The sequence below is a fragment of the Drosophila willistoni genome (assembly GCF_018902025.1).
Source record: "Drosophila willistoni isolate 14030-0811.24 chromosome XL unlocalized genomic scaffold, UCI_dwil_1.1 Seg142, whole genome shotgun sequence".
NCBI classification, from domain to species: domain Eukaryota; kingdom Metazoa; phylum Arthropoda; class Insecta; order Diptera; family Drosophilidae; genus Drosophila; species Drosophila willistoni.
In genome coordinates this window covers 3,016,709-3,040,306 of record NW_025814053.1, presented here as the reverse complement: position 1 = coordinate 3,040,306, position 23,598 = coordinate 3,016,709, and the positions used below count along the sequence as shown (strand labels likewise).

The 23,598-nt window shown below is 41.8% G+C and overlaps 4 protein-coding genes across 4 annotated transcripts; 2 read left to right on the top strand and 2 right to left on the bottom strand.

Annotated features, from left to right (window-relative positions):
* Positions 1 to 7,444: 7,444 nt before the first annotated feature.
* LOC6652840 (N-alpha-acetyltransferase 16, NatA auxiliary subunit) lies at positions 7,445 to 11,548 on the bottom strand. The gene is made up of 7 exons (XM_002075406.4): positions 11,445 to 11,548; positions 11,162 to 11,299; positions 10,469 to 10,957; positions 9,557 to 10,344; positions 9,064 to 9,491; positions 8,335 to 8,990; positions 7,445 to 8,232 (listed from the first exon to the last, which is right to left on the bottom strand). The coding sequence occupies exons 2-7, from the start codon at positions 11,216 to 11,218 to the stop codon at positions 7,927 to 7,929; spliced, it is 2,724 nt and encodes a 907-aa protein (XP_002075442.1). The 5' UTR covers positions 11,219 to 11,299; positions 11,445 to 11,548; the 3' UTR covers positions 7,445 to 7,926.
* A 523-nt stretch (positions 11,549 to 12,071) lies between these two features.
* Positions 12,072 to 12,961, top strand: LOC6652839 (28S ribosomal protein S14, mitochondrial). Its single transcript, XM_002075405.4, has 2 exons — positions 12,072 to 12,514; positions 12,569 to 12,961. The coding sequence occupies exons 1-2, from the start codon at positions 12,452 to 12,454 to the stop codon at positions 12,890 to 12,892; spliced, it is 387 nt and encodes a 128-aa protein (XP_002075441.1). The 5' UTR covers positions 12,072 to 12,451; the 3' UTR covers positions 12,893 to 12,961.
* An 18-nt stretch (positions 12,962 to 12,979) lies between these two features.
* On the top strand, positions 12,980 to 16,878 carry LOC6652838 (probable ATP-dependent RNA helicase DHX34). Its single transcript, XM_002075404.4, has 7 exons — positions 12,980 to 13,604; positions 13,670 to 14,206; positions 14,274 to 14,644; positions 14,710 to 14,907; positions 14,970 to 15,895; positions 15,970 to 16,202; positions 16,276 to 16,878. Exons 1-7 carry the CDS (start codon positions 13,049 to 13,051, stop codon positions 16,860 to 16,862), a joined length of 3,408 nt encoding a protein of 1,135 aa, XP_002075440.2. The 5' UTR covers positions 12,980 to 13,048; the 3' UTR covers positions 16,863 to 16,878.
* Positions 16,879 to 17,515: 637 nt separating this feature from the next.
* LOC6652837 (5'-3' exoribonuclease 1) lies at positions 17,516 to 23,434 on the bottom strand. Its single transcript, XM_023181297.2, has 11 exons — positions 23,188 to 23,434; positions 21,998 to 23,104; positions 21,514 to 21,837; positions 20,990 to 21,454; positions 20,643 to 20,911; positions 20,257 to 20,576; positions 19,292 to 20,188; positions 18,513 to 19,225; positions 17,935 to 18,438; positions 17,726 to 17,866; positions 17,516 to 17,660 (listed from the first exon to the last, which is right to left on the bottom strand). Exons 1-11 carry the CDS (start codon positions 23,260 to 23,262, stop codon positions 17,589 to 17,591), a joined length of 4,887 nt encoding a protein of 1,628 aa, XP_023037065.1. The 5' UTR covers positions 23,263 to 23,434; the 3' UTR covers positions 17,516 to 17,588.
* Positions 23,435 to 23,598: the final 164 nt, after the last annotated feature.

Here is a 23,598-nt window from a genome sequence, read left to right as displayed (position 1 = left end):
GAACACTTAGCGCGTAACTTTTGGGCGTACAGCATGACGTTGGCCACTGCTCGATATAGGCGCTTCCAGTCAGAAAAGTATTCTACTGCAAAATCGAAATGGTTAAGCTTTACTATGACGAATACATTCTTACGCAATTCGATTTCCTGTGAGACGTTCTCAGATATTCCCTTTTGATCTGGCCACTTGTCGCTAGACAGTCCTAGAAAATCGGGTCCTTTAATCCAACGAGATGCATCTGGTACTTTGAAAATTTTTGTGGCTAAGTCTGCAACGTTTTCCTTTGTGCCAACCCAGCGCCATTGGTGTGGGCTGGTTTTGTCGACTATCTCGCCCACTCTATGCATGACGAATGACTGGAGTCTTCTTGGGTCCATGGTTAACCAGTTAAGGACCGTTTTAGAATCGGACCAATATGTGCAGGAATCGATTCTTAGGCCTCGAGTGCTGAGTATACGCATTGTTAGGCCTACGCCCATGACGGCTGCCAAAAGTTCCATTCGAGGTATAGATACAGGTTTGAGTGGAGCTACTTTACATTTGGCTGCTACCAACACTGTACTTATGTTTTGACCTTGTTTAATGCGAAGATAGCTTACTGCGGCGTAGGCATGTTTGCTTGCGTCTACGAAGGTATGAAGGTCTACCTGGCTTTCGTTTAACAGCAGAGCAGAGTAGTGACGCGGAAATTCTAAATTGCTGGCGTGCAGTAGGACACCTTTCCATTGTCGCCACTGTTCGAGGAGTTGTTCGGGTAAATCTTCGTCCCATCCTATTCCTGTGCGCCAGACTTTTTGAAGCAGCATTTTAAGGCCTACGGTGTAGCACGATAATAGACCGAGGGGATCAAATATAGACATCAGTACTTGTAAGACCTCTCGTTTCGTTGGTGCTATCTCATAGGTTAGGACGTCTCGTTTCAATCTCGAAAATCTGAAGATAAACTTAAAAACGTCATTATTTGGGTCCCAATACATACCGAGGACCTTTTCAGGGTTCCCTAATTCTTTGGGGTGTTGATTTATTTGCTGTTCTCCTAGATTTTGGAGAACAGATACAGAGTTTGAGCACCAATTTCTTATTTGGAATCCACCATCGGCATGTATGTCTCTAACTGATGATGCAACTGTTATGGCTTCAAGGTCATCTTTGAAACTGTCGATGAGGTCGTCCACGTAGTGGGCCTTTGTAATGGATTCGTACGCTCGTGGATTTTTGATTTGGTAATTCTCTGCATTTTTATCGCGTACATAGTGGGCAATACAAGGTGCGCAATTAATTCCAAATGTCATCGCGCGCATAACGAAGATCCTTGGAGTGTGGTCGTTTTTATTGAGCCATAAGAACCGCTGGACGTGCATGTCGCTTTCCTGAATGTTTATTTGATGAAACATCTCGGCTATATCTGCGCACACGGCAATCCGTCCTACTCTGAAGGCCATTAGGACAGAAGTCAATGGATTTAGATAATCAGGCCCAGTAAGCATAAAATCATTCAGCGATTTTCCATGACTTTTGGCGGCGGCATCCCATACTAGTCGTATTTTGTTTGGCTTATTCGGATTTAAAGCAATAAATATTGGGAGATACCAGACGCGTTCCTTTCGATCGGATATTTCTTCTGGTCTGAGCTCCGATGCATATCCTTTTTCTAATAGATTGTCAATTTGTGATTGAATTTTATCAAACAGTTCCGGCGTTCTTTTAATTTTGGCCCGTAGGCATTGGAGGCGTTTCAGCGCTGCGGTATAGCTTTCGGGTAAAATGACTGTGTCGTCTTTCCAGCGTAGGCCGACTTCGTATCGACCATTGACCTTTTTGCAGGTATCTTCGAGAATGCCCTTCGCCCTTTTATCGTTTTTGGATTGCAATTCTCTAGATACGATTGGTTCCATTGTGAAACTTTCCTTTATGGCTTTATCTATTTCACTCCAATTGCACTCGCAATGATGCATTGTTACGTGTTTGCTTGAGTTTGTTGATCCTTGGATGCACCATCCTAATGTGCACTTTGAAGCAATGGGTTCGTTTCGTCTGCCCTCGCGGATTTTGCGGGGTATTGCTAGATTCCAATTGTTGCTGCCGATTAAAATTAGTGGTGTACCGTTTTGGTACGACTTTAGCGGCAAACCACGCAAATAAGGATATTGCTTGGATAGTTCTTCAACATTGATGGTTTGTTTCGGCAATCCTAATTTCTTTACTGAGTGGACGTTGTAGAGCCATAGCTTTTTGTCAGTTCCCGCTTCCGAGATTTGTAGGTGGGTCTTAACGGAGTCCTCTTCGTTTCTGGTTTCTTCACCGGTCCATTGCAGGCAAATTGGCTCTGGCGTTGAAGAGATCTTCAGCTTGTCCAAAATGCTTTCATCGATGAGGGTGACTGATGAGCCCTCATCTAAAATCTCGATTATTTGGTCCTTCCTGTGGTTGTTGATGTGCTTGTGAGTGTGTGTTGACATTATTGGCCTTAGTGCTTTGGCCAGGCATGACAGTGGCTGCGGCCTCAGCTATTTTGTACAACCAATCGCTAAATGATTTTATAACCGGGATGGATTCGTTACGTGGATGCATAGCCCAGTTTAACTTTTGCTGGGGGGGTAGTTTGTCGATAAGTTCTCGAAGAAGCATCGGGTTATTTAAATGTGAGGTTAAATTGCACGCTTCCATGGTTGCACATGCGTTTCTCACCGCCATTGCGAAATCAACGATGGATTCTAATTTATCCTTGTGTACGTATATTTTTCTTATTTTGTCGATCAATCGATCGAGTATTTGCTCCGGGCGTCCGAAGAATGTCTTGAGCGTATTAATAACATCAGGAACCAGTATTGGCAGCAGTAGCTTATCACGAACTAGTTCGTAGGCTTTACCTTTGAGGCTCTTCTGAAGTCGTAGCATGTTTTCGGCGTTTGAAAACCCCGCTATACGGCAGCTGTTCTCGTACATGCTAATAAAGATTGGCCAGTCCTCTGGATTTCCGTTAAAGATGGGTAGATCTGCAGGTAAAACTTGCCTTGCGGCTAGCTGAGAAGCAGTAGGTCCATTTAATTGGAAACACGTTACCTGCGTTCCTTGCTGCTGTGCAAGCAAGTTGTATTTTTGCTCGATGTATCTTTTTTCGGCTTCCCGCCTTTCCTCCAGCATTGCCAACATCAAATAATTTGAGCTTGGCGATTGAGTTTGCTCGACTAAGTTTAGTTTGCCGAGATAAGACGTATTTGCCGCGTTAGATTCGGGGCAATGTTGTTCGGTGGCTTTGTTGGCACTTGGTATATTGGGCGCTCCTGTTGACGGGTCACGACCAGTGCTTGTTGATGCCACGTTGTCCAGCGCTTGTTGGCAGCTGTTGCAAATCCATTCAGCCTCTGCTATTGAGCTATTGACTCCAGCACATTGAAAGTGGTACCATTTCTGGCAATTGTCGCATTGAACCCAATGTTGGGTACTACTGTTTAGACGACTCTTGTTACAGGCACTACAAATGTCTTGATCTTTATTCATGATGCTTTGGATTTGTTTTAGTCTATTGGTTTCCGATTATATTGTGCTATGAATTTATCCCCTGCAATTTGTGCATGTACTACTTAAAGGTTTTTTACACATGCATGGCTTTGAACACTTTATGTGTAGTTACGCTCTAATATACATGTATATGTGTGTCTTTATGTATTTGCACTTGATACATATGGTGAAATTCGGGCACGCGGAAACTTTTTAACCTCAATAGACTTTTTTAAAGAAATGTGACGCACGGGGTTTTGTTTGTATTAAAACAAACTTAAGTAACAGTTTATATAGCATTTAGTTTATTTAGCGCGATTTTACAACATGTGTGATGTAATTTGACATTTTAAACGAAGAAGGCTTCCTAACGCTTTTAATAAATATTTTAACGAGACGCTTTAAAAAAGTTTGTCGCTTTCTTCCCCTGGTGCCATCACAGACTGACGCCAAACTCTCGGTCGGTCCCGCTCGTGTTTTTCAGGGCTGCCATACCATGGTATTTTCAGGGCTGCCATAACCCAGTATTTTCGGGTTGACGGTTAATATTTAAATTTGTAATGACGGCGGTAACAACGAACATGGAACCACAATTAAAGAAATATATTTTAAATAACATGTGGAAACACTTAAAACTAGACCAAATATCGTCCACAGGACTTAAGCTTCAATACAAATAAATCATATACGATTAATAAAACAATACTAAAGCCGGTTAAAAAGAAGAAGAAGCTTTGTATATTGACTAAATAGTCAAAGAGAGACTATCATTCGAAAAACATAACTCGTTACGACAAAGTGCACGAAGATGTCATAAGTGATAGAAGTTTTGATTAGAAGCTTAAACTTACACTAGTAGACCCAATGGGTCCATTACCTCGACTAGTTTGGCAATAAATACGCAGTCGCTACAATATGATGATCTTACAGAATATTTACATGACAAATGTTACATTTAAATCCTTTATTCTAAAATACAGTCCAATGAAGTCGTTCATTCTAAATGACATGTGCAACTACATCAAAATACGTCCACAGGGCATCATCTAAGCATAAAAACAATACAAAGAAATCATACTTTATACATCTTTATTATCTGCAATTTGGATACCCAATGTTTTAATCATCGTTTTGGGTACTTGGGTTGGACAATGCACTGGAAGACACTGCACCCTCCAAAGCAGTCTCATTGGGGGTAGCACGGAACCAATCGTCTTCATCCATCATAATTCTTCGCACATCGTTCACATGGGTGTTGGCGTAGTAAAACTTATTCGCCTCCTGTATAACACCAGACTTGGTAGAGGTTTCCAATACTTTAAGCAACTGCAACACCACCCCAATACGCTTGATCGCATCCGTGGTCTGATTATGAAAGTGAGCAACAATCTGGTCCAACTGTTGCGGCTCGACCTTCTCTCGCAGAAATTTTAAAACATTCCTCTCGTTCACTAAAATTTCCGCCATTATGAGAAAACAGGAGAGAACACAAAAATTGTAATTCTAAAAAGTTCAAGAAAGCACACAGAATGATCCGAATTGAGTGGAATTTCAAAATATAATGAGACTACAAATCTATCCTGCTCCTAACGTTGACTTTGCAAAGGCATGATGAGTGAAGGAAAAAGCAAGGCCAACCTGATATCTCTATTTGTGTTCGAAATTTTTTTTGCCTTTGAAGTGATATCGTCTTTTAAATGTTAATCCCAAATAAAACAAAACAATCAAAATTGCAAACGGAATCAAAGTAGCACAGTGGAATATAGATTCAAGACGAACAAAATGTCAGATTGGCCTTGCTTTTGCCCTCACTTATCATGCCTTTCGTTAAAGTCAATGTCAGGAGCTGGATACATTTGTAGTCTCATTTCAATTTAAGTCGTCGTTCAGTACGAATCTTTTTCTGATTTTTTGAAATTTTTTGAAATTATATTAGTAGGAACATTTTTTTTGAATATCATTATTTTTCTTCTCGTTTGCTATAATGACAGAGATTTTAGTGACCGAAACTAAAGTAGTGCAATTCCTCCGGAAGAATGTGGGGCCGCAACAATTGTTCTGATCCTGGAGCATTTCAAGAATCAGACCAAGGAAGAGACCAAGTGGAGAACGATACTGAAGCAGCTGCTTGAAGTCTTGAAGACCTCCACCCAGTCTGGTGTCATATAGACGAAGAATGATTATTACTGCGCCAGCACTTATGTGGAGGATGTGCAAAGGATAATGATGGATGAAGATGATTGGTTCATTCCCAGAGCTAGCCTCATTGAGACTTCTTTGGGATGCACCAACCCAACACCACCTAAAGTGTACAACATTTCTCAAATTACCAAACGATCCGTATTGGCCTGAATTTCGATTAAAATGAGACTACAAATTGACTTTAGCAAAGGCATGATAAGTGACGGCAAAAACAAAGTAAGGTCAAAATATTGGTAGCCCAACAACCCCGCCAGTGCTAGATGATCAGCACCAACCTCGCCCGCAAGCGCTAATTTTAATCTGTCCTAAAGAGACGAACCGCTCCTGGTTGGAGTCCTTGGTAACAATTCAGCAATACCGAGATCACCACCAAAAGCCCCAGAAAGAGAAGCGGATACGCAGTGGTAGGGGAATAGAGCTGCTGCAGGAAGGGCGGCTTAACATGGACCTTTTAAGGACGCTACACAGAGTGGAGTCAGAAAGGGCTGGCTTAAACAATGAAAATAAATCAAATTACATTTGACATACTAAATTTTTCTGATATAATACACAAAATGCAAGGCTTCTTAGTCAGGAAATACCAATTTAAGAATTTAAACTGTAGAGTATACGTAAAATTCGGTACTTAGAAAGAACCCAGTGTCTGTTTATGCAAAGCTTCTTTTTTAATAATATTAGACTAGACTACACTCTATTGGAAAAACATTTTTTAGAGGATTCGCCAAGTCCTTGCCAAGTCTTCTCATCTCCGTCGTCGTAATCGCTTTCAATGGCCTGTTGTCACTATAGATCGAGTTACATTTATATACATAGTTTTAGCAGCTTTCAATTTTTCGCAAAAGGCTTACAAGGCTTACAAAATGTTTCTTTTTCCTTTTGCTGGCTGGGTTAATAGTTACTTCAACTCGATTGTAGACCACTTTTGAATTGGATGATGACGTTTTGACCGGAATCAAAATCAGTAAACCGCTCACCACCACTCACGCTTATCCATCCGAGGTCCAATGATTTTGCTTAATCTATATAGTTCTCTATGGGTCCATCCATTTGCGAAAAAAAAGGCGAGCAGTCAATTTGAGCGCCAAGCGAAGATGATAAAAACGAAGTCCATCCATGCTGGCAATTTAAACACTCAAACGACTTTATGGTAACAGGAATAACTATAGTTCACTTTGATTCTAAATTGTTATTTGTTTAACAATTATTTAAAGACTAATTCAAAGTAGAGGAACTTTCTGGTACACACACTAATCAAACACAATGAATTTTGTCAAGTCAACATTTCTCACACCAATTTCAAGCTGATTTCATGGGAACTCATTGTAAACAAATTTGAAGCAGGGCACTTTGTAAAAGAGAAGGAAAACAAATAATATTAACTGCTTTTAGAACAGTCACGACATTGTGGAACTCCGTTGGATACATTTGGACCAATGTGGAAATCTATAAACGTTGATCAAAGGCCTCGTATAGCTCTCTAGCCCGGATATAGAGCGATTTAATAATTAATGCCACCATGCCAATACCCCGCCAAAAGTGTACTACAGATGCATATCATTAGTCTTGTATTAGGTATTTTTTTTTTAGTTTTTCAAAGAAAAGAACAACAAAAAATTATAATAAATATATACGTATTTGCAAGTACATATACATGCTTGGGCAGATGATTTGGACACGTTTTTGGTGGATTATATAGTCAATGTGGGGTGGTGGATTGTGTTTACAGCATGCAACATAATAATTGTTATAATTAAGGTTTTATTTCTCTCTCAATTGGCGTAGAATTATTTACGACTTTATATGTACATACAATAAAACAAAAAAAAAAAAAGAAATAATAAAGGCATTCAAAACAAGGAAAATGCTTACAAAATGGCCTAGAAAAATTACCAGAATGAACGAACAACTTAAGAACAAAAATAGCGCGAAAAAGGATATCCCAGACGACGACGAGGACCACAATGACTGTGATGAATTGGTAGGAGTCTATGGTTTGTGCATTATGAATGTTAGTAGTATCTTCATTTAGTTTGATTTCGATTTTTTTTTTTGGGTTTTCTTTTTTTTTTTGTTTTTTGTTGTTTATTGAATTGAAGCTTTTTGCTGTTCATATTGATTGAATGATTGATTGATGTTTCATTGTTGTTAAGTTGGTTGATTTGTTGTTGTAATTATTGTTGGTTGTTGGTATTAGTGCTGGTAACCAGTCTCTCACATTCCATTTTAGGATGCCCCAGCCGCCACTGAAGGGGGTTTACTCGAGTCCAAATGATTCAACTGCTGTTGTTGGTGGTTATGTTGTTGCTGCTGCTGCTGCTCGTCCTCCGTTTCGGCATGCAATTTGGCAGCAGCAGCAGCAGCTGCCGCCTTCTCCTTTTCCTGCAACTGAGCCTCGAGCTCCTCAATGTTGCGGAATATGCGAGCGTATTGAAAACGCTGATGACAAGCTTGTTGATAGTCATTAGCCTCTGTCTCGCAATCGCCAAACACATCGCCGTCCCGCAACGCTGTGTAGATTTGAATGGCCTCCTGCAAAAGAAATGAGGTACAAAAATATATAATTAAATAAGGATTCACAAAGTTAATCCTACAAATGGGTAATGGTACTAATGGGTAAACCGGTAAACTGACCTCTAATCTAAGCTTGCTCAGATCGTAGCTGGTTATTAATTTGACGGCCTGATCCTTTTTACTGGGATCCAATTCGTATAATCCTCGAGCTCCCTCGTATAAATGCAGAATGGAAGCGTTATGCTTAGCTATAAACTCATCATTCAATTGCTGTGGCGTCTTTTGACCTATCAGTTCTTTGGTGGCCTTATCCAGCACCTGCTGGACATGCCCATTGAATGGAGGGCCCTGCTTGGTGGCCTGTAGCAGGGCCTTCATGAAACGTATTATGCAACTATGGAGCACCGGATGAGTTGGGTCCACCGAACGGGCACGTCGGATCGATTGCAGCATTAAGAGCAATTTGTTTTTGCGATAATAAACTTCAAAGGCCAGTAAATGCGTCTCGATGCGCTCTTTGGCTAACTGCTGCAGCGGTTTAAGGAACTCGGTGGCCTTATCCAGCGGATCATCGGGACGTTCCAGTTTCTCGGCAATAAGTTCGTCCAGTTGTGGGGCATCTGGATCGGTTTCCTGATTCGCCTGCTGTTTGGATTTTTGATGCTGCTCTCGCTTTACTTGGGCCTGCGCCGCTTGGGCACTTTCCAATTCGGCTTTCTTTTTGGCCTTGCGCTGTTTGCTGCGCAGTTTCTTCAGCTCGGAAGGTGGCAGATTTTCTGCAAGAATAAAATTTAGACAATCAATTCAGTGCTCCTGTGTATATCGAAATTTATGTGCCTATATACATACCTATATCGATTTCCTCAATGGTTGTCTCCGCTTTGAGTGGCTTGTCGTATAACCGAATGTAAACCTCAATGGCACATTTGGCTGCTTTAAAGTAGAATGGATGTCGCCTGAGAACATCCTCGAGACGCAACAGACCAACATAGGCGCGCAGAGTCATTTTACGCATGCAATACGTATGGAAATCGAATTGATCCTCAATTATTTCAGCAAAATGACGCTCCACTTCATAGCATTTCTTTAGGGCTTCGCCCCAACGACCCATGCGCTGGAAGGCTCGGGCACATTCGGTTTGAAACCACATGCATTGCATCTCATTCAGATTATCCATGGCGGAGACACCTTCGCGAGTGAACTTCGAGCATATCTCCTCGGCCTCTTGGACCATATTGGCTCGCAGCATATACTTGGCGCATTTGGAGTTAATGTACCTGACAAATTAAAAACAAAGATATTAAAGATACTACGGATAATAAGGAAACGCTTTTTCACATACCGATCTGCCGTATCCATGCTTTGGGCCTCCTCCAACCAGACATAAGCCTCAACAGGATCACCAGCATGCTTAAATATTCGTCCCTTGGTTATGAGCAGCTCGATTAGGGTGGGCGTATGGTCTATGGCAGCATTAATATACTCCAAGGCTCGATCCGTATCCCGCATATAATCATAATGTTGGGCCAAGAACAGAGCAGTCCAAACCAAAGCTGAAGCTGGCTCCACGGCAACACCGTTGTCGGCATCTTCGCGTGAAAAATGACCAGAGCGAGTCAAATTCTCAAAGTACTGGAGCGTCAGTTTCTCTATAATCGAAGCCTTCGCCGGGTTCTGATGTAAACTGCGCACATTCACAAACAACGGGGGTATGCCCTTCCTTAAACCACGGCGGAGATATTCATCGGCCACCTGACGGAATTCATCACCTTCAGCTATATTCAATGGCAATCGCCGTGGACACAGGGCATATGGGTATTGAGCTTGATATTCACGATATGCAGCCACTATCGAACTGGATTCGGTCAGCTTTCTTGCTTTCAAAAGCTGCTCATAGTACAAGACGTTTTCGGGATTGCGTTTAATCAATGCCTCGAAAATAGGCACTGCCTTCTCCTCTTGATTCAATTTAATATACAAATCACCCATGCTTTCGCGAACAGCCAATTTATCCACAATCTGTGACTCATATTTAATAAGATGATCCAGTGCCTTCTGCAGATCCGATGATTCGATGAGTATCTGATTTTGATAGAGCAATAACTCGGAGTGGCGATAATCATGGGCCTCCTAAACATAAGCAAATCAAATCAGAAGAAAAACACAAAGGGTATTACATATGTAGGTTCATCAGGCCACCCTAGTGGCCTGAATCTAGAATCTAGCCGATTCTTTTTCCCATTGGGTTACTCACGATCGATGTCTGAGATTGACTGAACGTCTCCAGAATGTTGTTGGCCATCTCATAGTCGCCAAGTAGATGATAGCTCATTGAGAAGCCAATCCAGGAGGCGTGCTGCGATGGTCGTAGGGTGAACAAATGATGACGGGTCTCCTTGTAGCCCTCCAGATCACGCATTTGAATCTGCAGCAGTGACAAGTCCTTCAGGATCTGCAAATTGTCCTTTTCCCATTTGAGGGCATTGCGATAGCATTTGATCGCCTCGTCGTATTTCTTATCGCTGCGCTGCAGCAACCCGTAGACATGCCAACAGACATGGGATCGCAAATCGTTGCGCAGACCCAAACGGACATATTTATAGGCCTCGTCACGACGGCCCAAACCATTGAGGGTTAGACCCTTCATGGCCAGGGTTTCGCCATGCTCCGTGTATCTGGGATTTGATAGGATTTGCTTGGCCAACTTCAGACCATTTTTGTATTGCTTCAGTTCGTAGCATTTCTGCAGAAGATTTACACAAAATTACAATTCAAAACAACACAATTATCCATCACTTTTTTTTGCCGCAAAAAAAATTGAAGTACAAAAACCATTTGAGGTTAGGTTCACATGCTCACACACACTCACTCACACACAGGCGCACACTCACGCACTCCATTTGGTACTGCCCAATAGTTGGTTCTGTTTTGAAGCCCGGCCACTTACCAGTAGCTTACGGAACAGGGCCCCCTCCTTGGGCGGCAATGGATCACTGGAAGGCATCTTCTCTCACGATTTTCGACTTCTGCTGTTTCCTGTCTGCTTCTTCCACTTCGGCTCGAATTTGTGATTTGCAGGCGGCAACTGGCGGGCAAATGAAGGAGGATGAGATGGAAAAGGTAATTTAGTCACGATTGTTCAGTTTGTACCGTTCTCTTATGTGTAATTGCTTTTATTTTTTCTTAATTTTATCTTTTTTTTCTTGTTCTAAATAAAATTTTTGTATTACATTTGCTTTCTAATCGGTTCGCTACTGGGGTGAAAAAAGTCGTCAGTGAGGAGAAGAGAAGGGTTCGGGTTCCCACTAGAGCCGATATACACATGCACATGAAACTGGGGGCAAAAGTAGACAAATCATCGATAACTTTTCCAATATGAATTTTCCTTGCCCCATTCAAGCACGCGACTTGTCAACGTGCTCCGGTGAGTGGCAAATAGCTCGTTACTTTTTCATGAATTAGTATTAGTGATGGCATACAAAATTATATAGCCAACTATATATTTCGAGTTTTTTTAGAAATTCCAAAAAATTTGAAGATTATATATAATTTTACAGTAGTTGTTTGTTTAATAGATGTGCTAATTATTATTTTAAATCGACTAAAATCAATTTGGCAACTGCAGAATTGATCACATGGTAGTGAAATATATGTACATATATATAGAAGTATATAAGAGTATATAGCTTTAAGAATAAAAGCTAGTTCTGCAGCACTGAATTTAATGCAGAGATACTCAACTATCGATATGTCCATATATTAGCCAGTTTTTTTTTTTTTTGTATTTTTATATGTTATATGTGTATATGTAAGCTAATGAACATTGCCTATAAATATCCACTTACCTATAGATTGGTATAAATATTTTTGAGCAATTGTCAATTAAACTAGTAAGAGTCCAACAACTCACACACACAAACAGAGTGAACACTTATTATGTAAAACGTAGAGTTATTAATGAAAACTGCAATAATTCAGTCAGTTATGGGAGAGAAAACATCGCTTTTAATAATAGAGGCAAGCCGATAAGCTTCTTTTTATCACATTTAATTGGAACTAGCTTAAAATTGAATTATAAAAAGTGGACTACTCAAGAAATCGCAGTTCGCCCGAAAGGCAGACACTGGCACAAAAAGTCAGCTGACTTGCTATCGAGTCAAACACTTGAAAGAATATCGATAGCACTACCTATCAGGATTATATTAGAGCGTATTGAAGAAAAACAAAACAACTAGCAATGAATTCCCTAGGCCGTATTGGCGGCTTTGTCAGTCAAACCATACAATATGCCGGTTGTGGGGTTAGTATTTGAAATAGTATTTGATATATGTTGATTTAAAAAAATGTTTTACAGATGCAGCAAGTCCGGACGAAATATGCTGATTGGAAAATGATACGTGATGTAAAGCGTCGGAAATGTGTGAGCGAGCATGCCAAAGAGCGTTTGCGAGTAAATTCGCTACGTAAGAATGATATTTTGCCCGTGGAGTTGCGTGAAGTAGCGGACGCAGAGATTGCCGCATTTCCACGAGATTCTTCGCTAGTTCGAGTGCGGGAGCGGTGTGCACTTACGTCACGACCCCGCGGCGTTGTCCACAAATATCGGCTAAGTCGTATAGTTTGGCGTCACCTGGCCGACTATAATAAACTCTCGGGAGTCCAACGGGCTATGTGGTAGAAAAACATTGCAGGATAATTAAGGCATTTTGTTGATCAATATAAATTTAAATAAATATTGTAAAAAGTACTCGATACCTTTAACAGCTGTTCACACTGAGGTTGGTTTGGTTTTATCGAAAACTATCAACTGTCGCCCTCAAATATTGTTTAGAAAATGTCTTCGAAGAGCCGGAAAAAGAACGTTCCTATTAATCTTGTAAACTTTAGCTTTCTCGATCATAAATCCCAACTGAGTTATTTGTTGCAGCATGCTCAAAAACGTCAGTCCTGCAGTCTGGTGGAGAATGAAACGGATTTCTGGAAGTTTGTCCAGAAATATGAATCTATGCTGCGTTCCATGGGCCAGCCAGAGCTACCTTCTCTTCTCAGTGAAGCCGAATATAAGGATGTGAAACCCTATCACAAGGGAAAACATTTGGCCATGTTAATGAAAGCGAGACCAGACAAGCAGAAGAAACTAAGCGAAGTTGAAGCGCAGTTCCAGCAATTAGTGCTAATTTATATGGACTTCAAGCAGAAGGAAAAATTTCAGAAAATTAAGAAACTGAGAGAAGCCCAAAAACAACTGCCCATAGCCAGATACAAAGAAGATTTGAAAACAGCATTGGACTCTCCTTCCTCAAGAGTAGTTATCGTGGCCGGGGATACAGGATGTGGAAAATCTACCCAGGTACCACAATTTCTTTACGAATTCGGTTTCAAAAGTATCGGTAAGCATTAAAAAATATTCGTTAGCTAGCACTGATGCTAATTGCCTCGAATTTCATCCCCTCAGCCTGCACTCAACCTCGCCGCCTGGCCTGTGTTTCCCTCTCAAAGCGTGTGGCCCACGAGCTGCTAGACGACTATGGTTCCAAAGTGGGTTTTCAGATACGCTTCGAGCGAAGTAAAACCCAACGAACCAACATTATTTTCATCACTGAGGGTCTCTTGTTGCGGCAATTGGCCGTGGCGGCTAATCTCGAGCAATATGATGTTCTCATTCTCGACGAGATTCATGAGCGGAATCTCTTTGGGGACTTCTTGTTGGGTGTTACCAAATGTCTTTTGAGAGCTAAGCCTGACCTGAAATTGATTTTGATGTCGGCCACGATAAACGTTGAACTATTTCACAATTATTTCCGAGATGAAGGAGCCACGTTGGTGCAAGTTCCAGGTCGGCTGTTTCCCATAAAATTACGCTATATGCCGCCGCCTGCCTTGGAGTTAAAAGCAGGTCAAGCTAGTGCCAAATCCAAACGTATGCAAGGATCACGTCTAGATCCGGCTCCATTTGTACAAATTCTGAGTCTAATTGATCAACAGTATCCACGTGGGTAATGGATCTGCATACCTCTATATTCTCTTTATGGCAAATTTTTTTCTATATTTTTTTCCAGTTACCGAACGAGGCGATGTCCTAATCTTTGTTAGTGGCGTCAATGAAATCGATTCGGTTTGCGAGGCCATTAGGGAATATGCTAGAGAACAGTCCCATTGGCTGGTGTTGCCTCTACACAGCGGCTTGGCCTTGGCCGAACAGGATAAGGTGTTCGACTATGCTCCCGAAGGGAATCGCAAGTGCATTGTTTCCACAAATATTGCTGAAACCTCACTGACTGTTGATGGCGTACGTTTTGTTGTTGACTCCGGCAAGGTGAAGGAAATGAGTTACGATGCCATCTGCAAGGGCCAACGTCTAAAGGAGTTTTGGGTCTCTAAATCATCGGCCGAACAACGGAAGGGTCGAGCAGGCCGCACTGGACCTGGAGTAAGTCGACAATTGGTCAACAGTTGGCGGCAATCATCTTATATTGCTATTCATTGTTCTTTTAGGTTTGCTTCCGTCTCTATCCACAACAGCAATTTGAAGCTTTCGAGGCGTATCCAGCCCCTGAAATCTATCGTGTACCCTTAGACACAATGTTACTGCAAATGGTATCAATGGGTTTGCCAAATGTCAGAGAATTTCCCTTCATTGAAGCGCCAGAAGGTGAACGCATAGAGCAAACTATTCTGGGCTTAAAGCAGCATGTAAGGAATATGGTTTCCATATAATCAAATCATTCAATTGTCATTCGTTTGTATGTTTGCAGAGTGCTCTAAGTGTGGATGAGAAGATAACGCCCTTGGGCAGATCATTGTCGAATCTACCAGTCGATCTAACCATTGGCAAAATGCTGCTAATGGGATGTGTTTTCCCCGAAGTAGAACAATTGCTTACACTGGCCGCCATGCTGAGTGTTCAAAATCCCCTAACCACTCGTGCGCATCAGGATCAGCGCTGTGAGCGACAGCGTCAGCCCTTGGAGTCGGATCAGGGCGATCTATTCACCTTGATACGCATCTATCGTGAATGGCTATTGCTTAAGATGAGGCGAGAGAACACCAGAAAGTGGTGTCATGGTCTAGGGATTGAAGAGCAACGCTTCTACGAGGTCACAAAACTGCGTCAACAGTTCCAGCGCATTTTGGAAAGCTGCAACATGGCCAAGCCTCAATCGAATGCGACTTTAAGCAGTTCCGAGCGGGCCACGCGTCACGGTGAACTCCGTCAGCTGAAGGCGCTGAAGCGACGTCAACGTTTCGAGCAACCTCGTCAACGAAAAATGCTCAAAAAACATCAGTCAAATGGAGAACTGGATGACCAGCAGGATGAGGATGTTCATAGTGAAGATATACGGGATGTAGACTTTCGCCTCCAAAATGATCATCGCCAACTGGTTACTCTGGAGCGCTCTGCCCGTTTGGAACGACATCGGGATGTGGTGCTGCTCAAACTACTTTTGGTCAGCGGCTTCTATCCCCAATTGGCACTGCCAGATGAATTCAACTATTGCAAAGGCGGCTCCCAGCAGTTTTTTCATACCAGCCTTAAACCGTTCCTTTCGCTGCATCCTAATTCATATTTCGCAAAGTATTTTGATCTTCTCAAACTCAATGAAAGTGATTTCGAGAGCAAACCGGACTACTATACACCAAAGCAGCCGCTGAGTCGAAGACATCAATTAATTTGCTACCAGTATGTGCCCCTCTTTACACAGGGATTGCCTATGATTCATCGGGATTAATCAAATCTGTTCTGGTTATATTCAGATCTCTGCTAGAAACAGCCAAGCCCTATTTGATGAACTGCATTCGGTTGCCAGCTGCCCAGACGTTGTTGTTGTTTGGCTATAGCATTGATACCAACTTGGGGCTAAGTCGGATTGTGTGCGATGGTTGGCTCGCCTTAGACCTGCCCATGCCGGGAAGTGGCTTACAGCTGCTAACTAAAGCCATCAACTTGCGGGCCAAATGGCATAAACAGCTCTATGCCAAATTAGACGGTAAATAAATCTCATCGGCCGATAACATTTTTTTAACTCAGTTTCCTTTACTCTTTTTCTTTGCTCCTCGTAGAACTTAATAGCAGTGACGCAACAAACCCATCAAATGATGTCCACACCGAAAAAAGTCATAATCTTTGGCAAGATATTTTAGATTTTATGTCTCTGGATGTTACTTATGGCCTAAAACGACTTTTGCCTGCCGATTTGAAGAAGCTTTATAACCAACATTCGGATGCTGTAAAGCTTGATAACAATCCCTTCGGCAGGGATTATCCGATGACTCCGAACTTGGAAAAGGGCGGCCTAAATGTTACCGAAAATGTGGTTTATGGTTGCCTAAATGAAGCCAATTGGAGTTTGGCAATGGATGACTATTTACAGACGATGCCATGGCAATGTAACAAGTGTGAATTTGAATTGGACAACTACGATATAGTTGAACAATTAAAGCATCGCCCAAAGTGTAAAGAGAAGAGGGATGGACAAAAGACAAAAGAATCTAAAGAAATTCCTTCAACTTCTGAGGCGACAAACCAAAACCAGTTGAAGGAACCAACAGGCAACAATTATTATTGTCAAAGTTGTAAATGTGAATTAAAGTTAAGCAAAGTTGACATTCTGCGCCATCGAAAACAATGTGACAAGGACAAAAAATAAAAATATAATTTAAACATTTGCTTGAGTTTTAAATGAAGTTCCAGTTATAGATTCCGTTTTGAAACATAATTATTTCTAAATTAACATCTATTTATTCGTAGGTTGTCTTTTTTCGTATATATATATATATTTATATATCTGTGTTTCAGTGTTATCTGTTCATAAATAGATTTTTCTGAGTGTGGAATTTTAAGATTAAAATAACTAAAATACACACATATAAATACATACATGTAGTTAAATTTCCGATGTAGTGGTGTAATGTACAGCCAAAGCTAAAAGTACAATTCATACTTAACATTTAATGTCTTAATGAGCAAAACTTTAGACACCTAATTACAATCTCAACTGCGCTTATCTTATTGTTTGTCTTTAGTCAAATTTTTCAAAATATTCCAAGTTGCATGTGATGCTACTCGAAAACATTTAGAGTAATACTAAACTACTAATAACTTTTTTAAGAATTTCCATTACAGAACAAATTGCTTGAATAGAAAAACGATTTAACAATAAAAAAAAATTTACAAAAAAAAATTGAATTGAGGATTAGTATTTCGTGATACAGTGAGTAATGATTAAAAAAAAATTAAACATACAAATTAATACTACTATATACTACCACAATATTAAAAAAAAAAAATCAAAGTTCGAAATAATTTCTTTTAAATATTCGGAATATATATCATAAAATTTGTAAAAAGCTGCCTGAATGAACATTTGTGATTTTTAATGGAGTATATAGTCGAAATCAAATTTAGCTCCAATCCGGGGCACACGCTGCTTACGTTGGGGCATTGTCTTGAAAGAGAGAGAGATAGAGATAGAGGGAACTCTTTATTGTTGTTTTCTGTTTGTTAATCTACCTTATTGGTGATCGTTTGCGATGATGTTGCTCTAACTTGCTCATCAGCTGTCGAACATTTTGCTTGCTCTGGCTCCACTTGTTCGATTGGTTGGCTCTTTTCATTTTCCTTGCGGCTGTCTTTTGCTGGTGCTTGTGTTGACTACAAACGAAAAGGGTAAAAGACATACATACGAGAGCAATTAAAATTTAAATAGAAAAACTACTAACCTCAATGCTTTCGGCGTCTTTGCGTTGACCTTTCTTTGGACGATATGCCTGAATGGGCACAAAATCCTGTATAGATGAGTACCGGCTTCCTTGCTGATCCTGCTGATGCTGCTGATATTGTTTTACTTGTTGTGCCCTATGTTGTTGGTGGTGATGTTGTTGTTGGTGTTGTTGTGGCGGCGGATACGCCGGATAGTTGTTGTTGCCAATGAAAATTGTCATTCCTGCATTTTGACGGAACGGAGCGGAAACATTATTATTGCTGTTGCTGTAGAATTGTTGCGGTTGCTGTTTCTGAAGATATTGAAGTTTGTGTTGGTGTTGTTGCTGCTGTTGTGTTTGATACTGAAGTTGCTGTTGTTGTTGTGGTTGTTGTGGCTGCAACGGATGCTGCTGATGCATCAATGGCGGCTTTTCGTCTTGTTGTTTGCGATACCATTCTTGACTCTGAATGCGTTCAGCCTGAGCCTCCTGCTGCCAAAATAGCGGAGGCTTTGGTAATTTCTGAAACGAAAATGCAAATCAAAGAAATAACAATAAATCATTTTTCAAGTGCAATCATTTGCTAATCAACGTACAGGCATTTGTTGTGCCATCGAAGGTAAGGGTAGAGATGACTGGTGAGGTGCTGTTGGCTTTTGATCAAACTTCTGTATACCCAAGAGGTTCTTTAGAGCCAAAGTTTGATCTTGAGAATTACCCCCATCATTGGAGCCGCCTTGCTGGCGATTTGGTGTCTTTCCACCATCTTTATAATGTTGCGTTTCTTGTTGACGCTGATTACTTTTACCCTGTTCACGCCAGTTGGCGGCAGTAGTCCTTGGTGGCGATGTGGACGTTTGATCCTGTGACGAAGGAGTTTCTTTGGCCTTTTCTCGCCAGTTGGCACCGCTGTTTGGTGAAGATGTGGACTGCAAAGATTGATCCTGAGGAGCACCTACATTCTTGCCGCGACTTTTGGCCCTATTATCCGGTCCCGGTCCCGGTCCCAGTCCCGATGTCCGATCTGGCTTTGGAACATCCTTGTGTTGCTTTAACTGCTGTTGTCGGCGCTGAGTATCTTTGGCTTCGTCTCGCCAATTGGCACCAACTCCGGGCCCTGCGTTGTTGTCCACTGGCTTAACGAACTCATCGGCTATATCTGTCTTCATCGTTATCTGATTCGTTTTGGTGCCAGCAGCAGTGATGTACCGTCTGTTGGAGCTGCCAGCTTGGGCTTGATGCTGTTGTGGTTTCTGGACCGTATCCTGTTGCCTTTGCTGCAGCGGTTGCGATTTCTGTGCCTTTCCGTCTATTAATTTGGGAATTTGAATTCAATAGATATAACACAATCGTTCGAATAATATCCTTCACTTACCATTCGAAGTAAATATCACGACGAGAGCACTCTCGGGCACCCTGTAGACCCGCTCCTCGGCTATACCGTGTATGTCATTGCAGTTGGGTACCGTTTTGTCGAACAGAATATCACAGAATGTTTCGACGGAATTGACACACTCCAACCGCACAGGATTCGGATCGCTTACCAGGTGTATGCCAATCACAGTGCCCTTCGCGCCCAGGGGCACCATGTAAATTGTGCGCACTACAATGACACGATCAAACAGTCGCACGGTTCGACGCGCTCTGTATACTTCGGGTAGAGTGACATTCGGTTTAATTAACAAATGAGGCTTGACTTGCAGCTTCACATCTTTCACGGGCAGTGATCGTAACTCATCGACGGTCGTTAGCAGAAGCTCCACTGTTTCCTTGCAAACAGTCTTGGAGCCACAGGTATTGCGCTCCACTTTCATATGCGGCTGCTGGCGAATCCAATTGGCCAGATCCTCAATATTATGTTGACCCACGGCATCTGGGTATATATCCTCCTCGTAGATGAACTCGTTGCGATCATTGGCAATGGAGAAATAGGCCACTACGTTGGGGTACAGATCGCAGTAGGTCTGCATTAGCTCTAGAGCCAGAGTCGAGAAGAACCATTGATTATTTAAACGCTGACAGTAGCCGGCCCGCTCTTCATTTTGCCGTGGATACTTCAGTTGGAGACCAATATTGTGTTTGGCAACATTTTCCATTTTCTCACGACGCGGTCCAAGGACAACCCAAACTGTGCCCGTAAGACGACCCAAAGCCTTGCTATTGATGTTTAGATACCGGCAAGCCTCATAGGAGTTAATGTAGTCATTTTCCCGCTCTTCTTGTAGCAAACGAGCTGCCTGAAGATCTGGTTCTGGGTGTACACGTATATTGACTGCAAAGATAAAAAAGAATGAAAAGTCCCATTTGTTACAAAATCTGCAGAGCAAATCAAGCACTCACCTTGCACCCGACCGCAGGAATAAACCAAAAGGGGATCAAGGACAGTTCCCTCACTGCCATAATATGGATTGCCTATGAAAAACACTTGGCTGCCAACTGGAAAGAGTTCCTCAATCTTCCGGAACTGATTCTTCATATTCTCGTGTACGGCCAGATTCGCAACTAATCCTTGGGCTGGATACCCAGTGACAGTACTGCTCCAGGCATCTTTCGTATAAACTGAGCAATTCTTGCCAAATTCAACGGAGCTTCCAGCGTAGGTGCGTACATAGACCAAGACATCGTAGTTATCAAATTTGATGCCCATGCGAGTGGAGAAACTGAAGTAAGAGAAAACAAAGTGTTAACACCAATGGAACCTGATAAAAATGGACAAAAAACTTAACTGTTCCTGCAGTGATTTGCCTTCCGAATCAAATCGTCGTGAATCATTCGCTGATAAACCGTTTTCATCTACACGCTCATCTCTTGTAGCGACCCTCACCACCTTGGCCTTGATCAGATGCGGCCAGCCAATGTGAACCACCTGCTCCAAATACTGTCCAGCGACTGCAGTCAAGGTGTCCTCCAAGGTGCGCTTCAATGGCATTAATACCATATTCTGATTGCGGCTAACTTGCTCGAACACTTTCACGCGATCATTGCGAAGCTCAAACTAAATTTATGAATGATATTTAAGATCCAATTTTATGGTTAGATATCAAAAGTCAAATTGTCAAGAAAAAGAACCTACATTAAACGGCAAATGCTTCATGGTGGGGAATCCAGGAAAGAAGACATGCCTTGCCTTATTTGGCAGCTCCACACAGACGCTCTCTGGCAGATTCAGAGCGATCTCTTTCGCCCACCTTGCGGTCTCCGTGCAAAAGACATGTTGCAGGGCTTTGATGGGACCCAGAGATGGCATTGAGCCCACAGACTGTTCGCTAAAGTCATATTGATACATGGGGCCATGCTGATTTCTTGATCGCTCGGCTGTGGTTAAACAATTCTCGCAGGGCCTCATAGCCTCGAGAAGACGTCGCTCGTCTATAAAAGGTATCAGAACGACTGCTTCCCAATCATGTTTCTTGCCATTTAAGTCGCTTTCAAATTCAGTGGGATAAAATTCGGCTAGTGCGCTGTCCGGATTCAACATCAGATCATGATAGGCTATTGGCAAAAGCTTGGAACTAGCCGCTGGCAAGACAGCTAGAAGCTGTAAAAACGCAAGACAAAAAGAAATAAATACAATCTGTAATTCCAGTCGAGACTTACCTGCTGGAAGGGTAGAAATGGTCTGCCCAATTGAAAATGGATTTTCACGTTTTCGATATTTTTGAGATCACTTATAAATGGTGCATAATGAAAGGGATAATACCAATCCCAGGACTGTACACCACGATAATAATAATCTAGAATCCATTGCAGTGCAGTGATATAATGATGTGTTAGCTCTTCGACTAGATCACCCTTCATTTCACGCTTGAACTTGTTCCTATAATAGTTGCGTTTATAGTTTTGGAATTCGTGTCGCAAGGATGATGCCTCATCAGTCAAATCCTCAAAGTGCTCCTCGTCATCGCTATCGTAGTCATAGAGCTAAATGGTATATAGACAGATTAACAATCTAAGTATACTTTTTATGTAGGTACACACAATTATATATGTATGTATGTACATGTTTTTTTTCTTTGTTTTTTAAATTGAGGTTAAAACGAACAAATTCTACCGTTATGATGAAATCAATCTCGCTACTTGCCTTCATACTATTATCAATCAATGCAACCAAATCGGAATTAAAACTCTCTCCATTGGCACTGGCACTCTGAATCTCACTGACGTCGACATCAAATGCTTCTGTTTTAGCATTCATATACTTGAGATCATCGAAATGGTCCTCAAACTGCTGCAGCTCCACCTCGGACAAGGCGGTCATAAAGATTTGCAATCGCCGCAAATTTAATTTGCCACGCTCGTTAATATTGCCGCCCAATTGAGGATAAACCTGAATGTAAGTCTTATACAGCAATGGTAGGGCATTTGAAGAGATGTGCAAACAGGGTAAATTTGGAATGAAATCATTGCCGACCATAAATCCCATTAGGACCCAATCGTCGATTAACTGAGCTACATCCAATTTCTTTTCCTTCGTCGACAATTCATTGAACTCCAATTCCAAATACTCTCGCAATAGGCCCAAATGGAGAAGATAGAATCGTGTCTCCTCAAGGGTGGCCCGTTTAACATTCCTTCCGAATTTCACTTCCTCGCGCAAAACAACGAAATGCAATTCGTGTGTGCAGAGTCCCAAAATGATCAGATCAGCATCTAAACCATATAGACAGTGACGGGTGTTGGGATCGAAATTTGGCTGCGACTTTAAGTAGCGTATGTAATCCATGATTTTATGCTCTCCTTCTCCGGGCGTCTCTTCGCCGCTGAGGATAACCCTGCACTTTTGCCATAGAGGATCCAACGAGATTTTGGTGCGCAGAAATGAACGTAAGGCCAGCTGCAGGCGCTCCATAAACACCGTTCCAGGCGTAATGCAATTTGAATCGAAACGTTCGTGCTGACGCTTCTCGCCCCTTTGCGAGGCCTTGGTCTCAAGCTGTTCCGCTTCGCGGGCGGTTCGAAACCTACGACTACGCTGCTGATTCATTTTGGCACGTGGAGCCACTCCGTCGACGGACAAAAAGAACAGCTTCTGCGGCTTGATCAGATGGAATAGCTTCTCCACATAGTTAAAAATATCCTGAAAAATTTGATCCTCCTCAAGGTGGAAATGGATATTAGCATCATCCGGATGGGAGCAATTATGGACTATACCGTTCATATCAAGGTACAGATTATCAAATTCAGGTATCTGTTGGCACATGGGGAGATGGGGGTGGTTGTAAAAGGATTAGTGGACCCAAGGCGAATGCAGATGTGGCTGCCAGTACTCACACAATGCTCTCGGGCCAACTCCGACAAGCACGGATACCGCTCACTGATGTAACGGAAGAATTTTGGTACACCCATGTTTTAAGAACTCTATATGGTTTTTCCTTTTTTTTTGGCTTTGCTTTGTCCCTGACACAGGCTTTCTCCTCCACACCTCTTCTTCTACCTTGTGTTATCTAGCGATTCTTCCACTTCTTAAAGAGCAACTCTACTATCAGTGCTGCCACTAGTTGATTATTGCCATAACTGTAAAATAAATAAACGATATAATACAATACAAATTTATGTATATTGAAACCACATGCTAAAGCACTGCGTTCTGGATTATTTTTCGCAATTTTACGGACGGGAAATCGTCCGTTTTTTTAGAAATCTAGCTGGTTTTGACATTTAAATTCTGGCAACACTGCACTA

Excerpts from the sequence above, each read along its gene's own strand:
- LOC6652838 (XM_002075404.4), top strand. The coding sequence starts at position 13,049 with ATGTCTTCGAAGAGCCGGAAAAAGAACGTTCCTATTAATCTTGTAAAC. Across the intron at positions 13,605-13,669 it reads ATTCGGTTTCAAAAGTATCG|CCTGCACTCAACCTCGCCGC; the intron begins GTAAGCATTAAA and ends TCATCCCCTCAG. Across the intron at positions 14,908-14,969 it reads TTCTGGGCTTAAAGCAGCAT|AGTGCTCTAAGTGTGGATGA; the intron begins GTAAGGAATATG and ends GTATGTTTGCAG.
- LOC6652840 (XM_002075406.4), bottom strand. The coding sequence starts at position 11,218 with ATGCCTTCCAGTGATCCATTGCCGCCCAAGGAGGGGGCCCTGTTCCGT. Across the intron at positions 10,958-11,161 it reads CCCTGTTCCGTAAGCTACTG|AAATGCTACGAACTGAAGCA; the intron begins GTAAGTGGCCGG and ends AATCTTCTGCAG. Across the intron at positions 8,991-9,063 it reads CATTGAGGAAATCGATATAG|AAAATCTGCCACCTTCCGAG; the intron begins GTATGTATATAG and ends TTATTCTTGCAG.
- LOC6652839 (XM_002075405.4), top strand. The coding sequence starts at position 12,452 with ATGAATTCCCTAGGCCGTATTGGCGGCTTTGTCAGTCAAACCATACAA. Across the intron at positions 12,515-12,568 it reads TACAATATGCCGGTTGTGGG|ATGCAGCAAGTCCGGACGAA; the intron begins GTTAGTATTTGA and ends AATGTTTTACAG.
- LOC6652837 (XM_023181297.2), bottom strand. The coding sequence starts at position 23,262 with ATGGGTGTACCAAAATTCTTCCGTTACATCAGTGAGCGGTATCCGTGC. Across the intron at positions 23,105-23,187 it reads AGTTGGCCCGAGAGCATTGT|ATACCTGAATTTGATAATCT; the intron begins GTGAGTACTGGC and ends ATGTGCCAACAG. Across the intron at positions 18,439-18,512 it reads CGATGGCACAACAAATGCCT|AAATTACCAAAGCCTCCGCT; the intron begins GTACGTTGATTA and ends TTTTCGTTTCAG.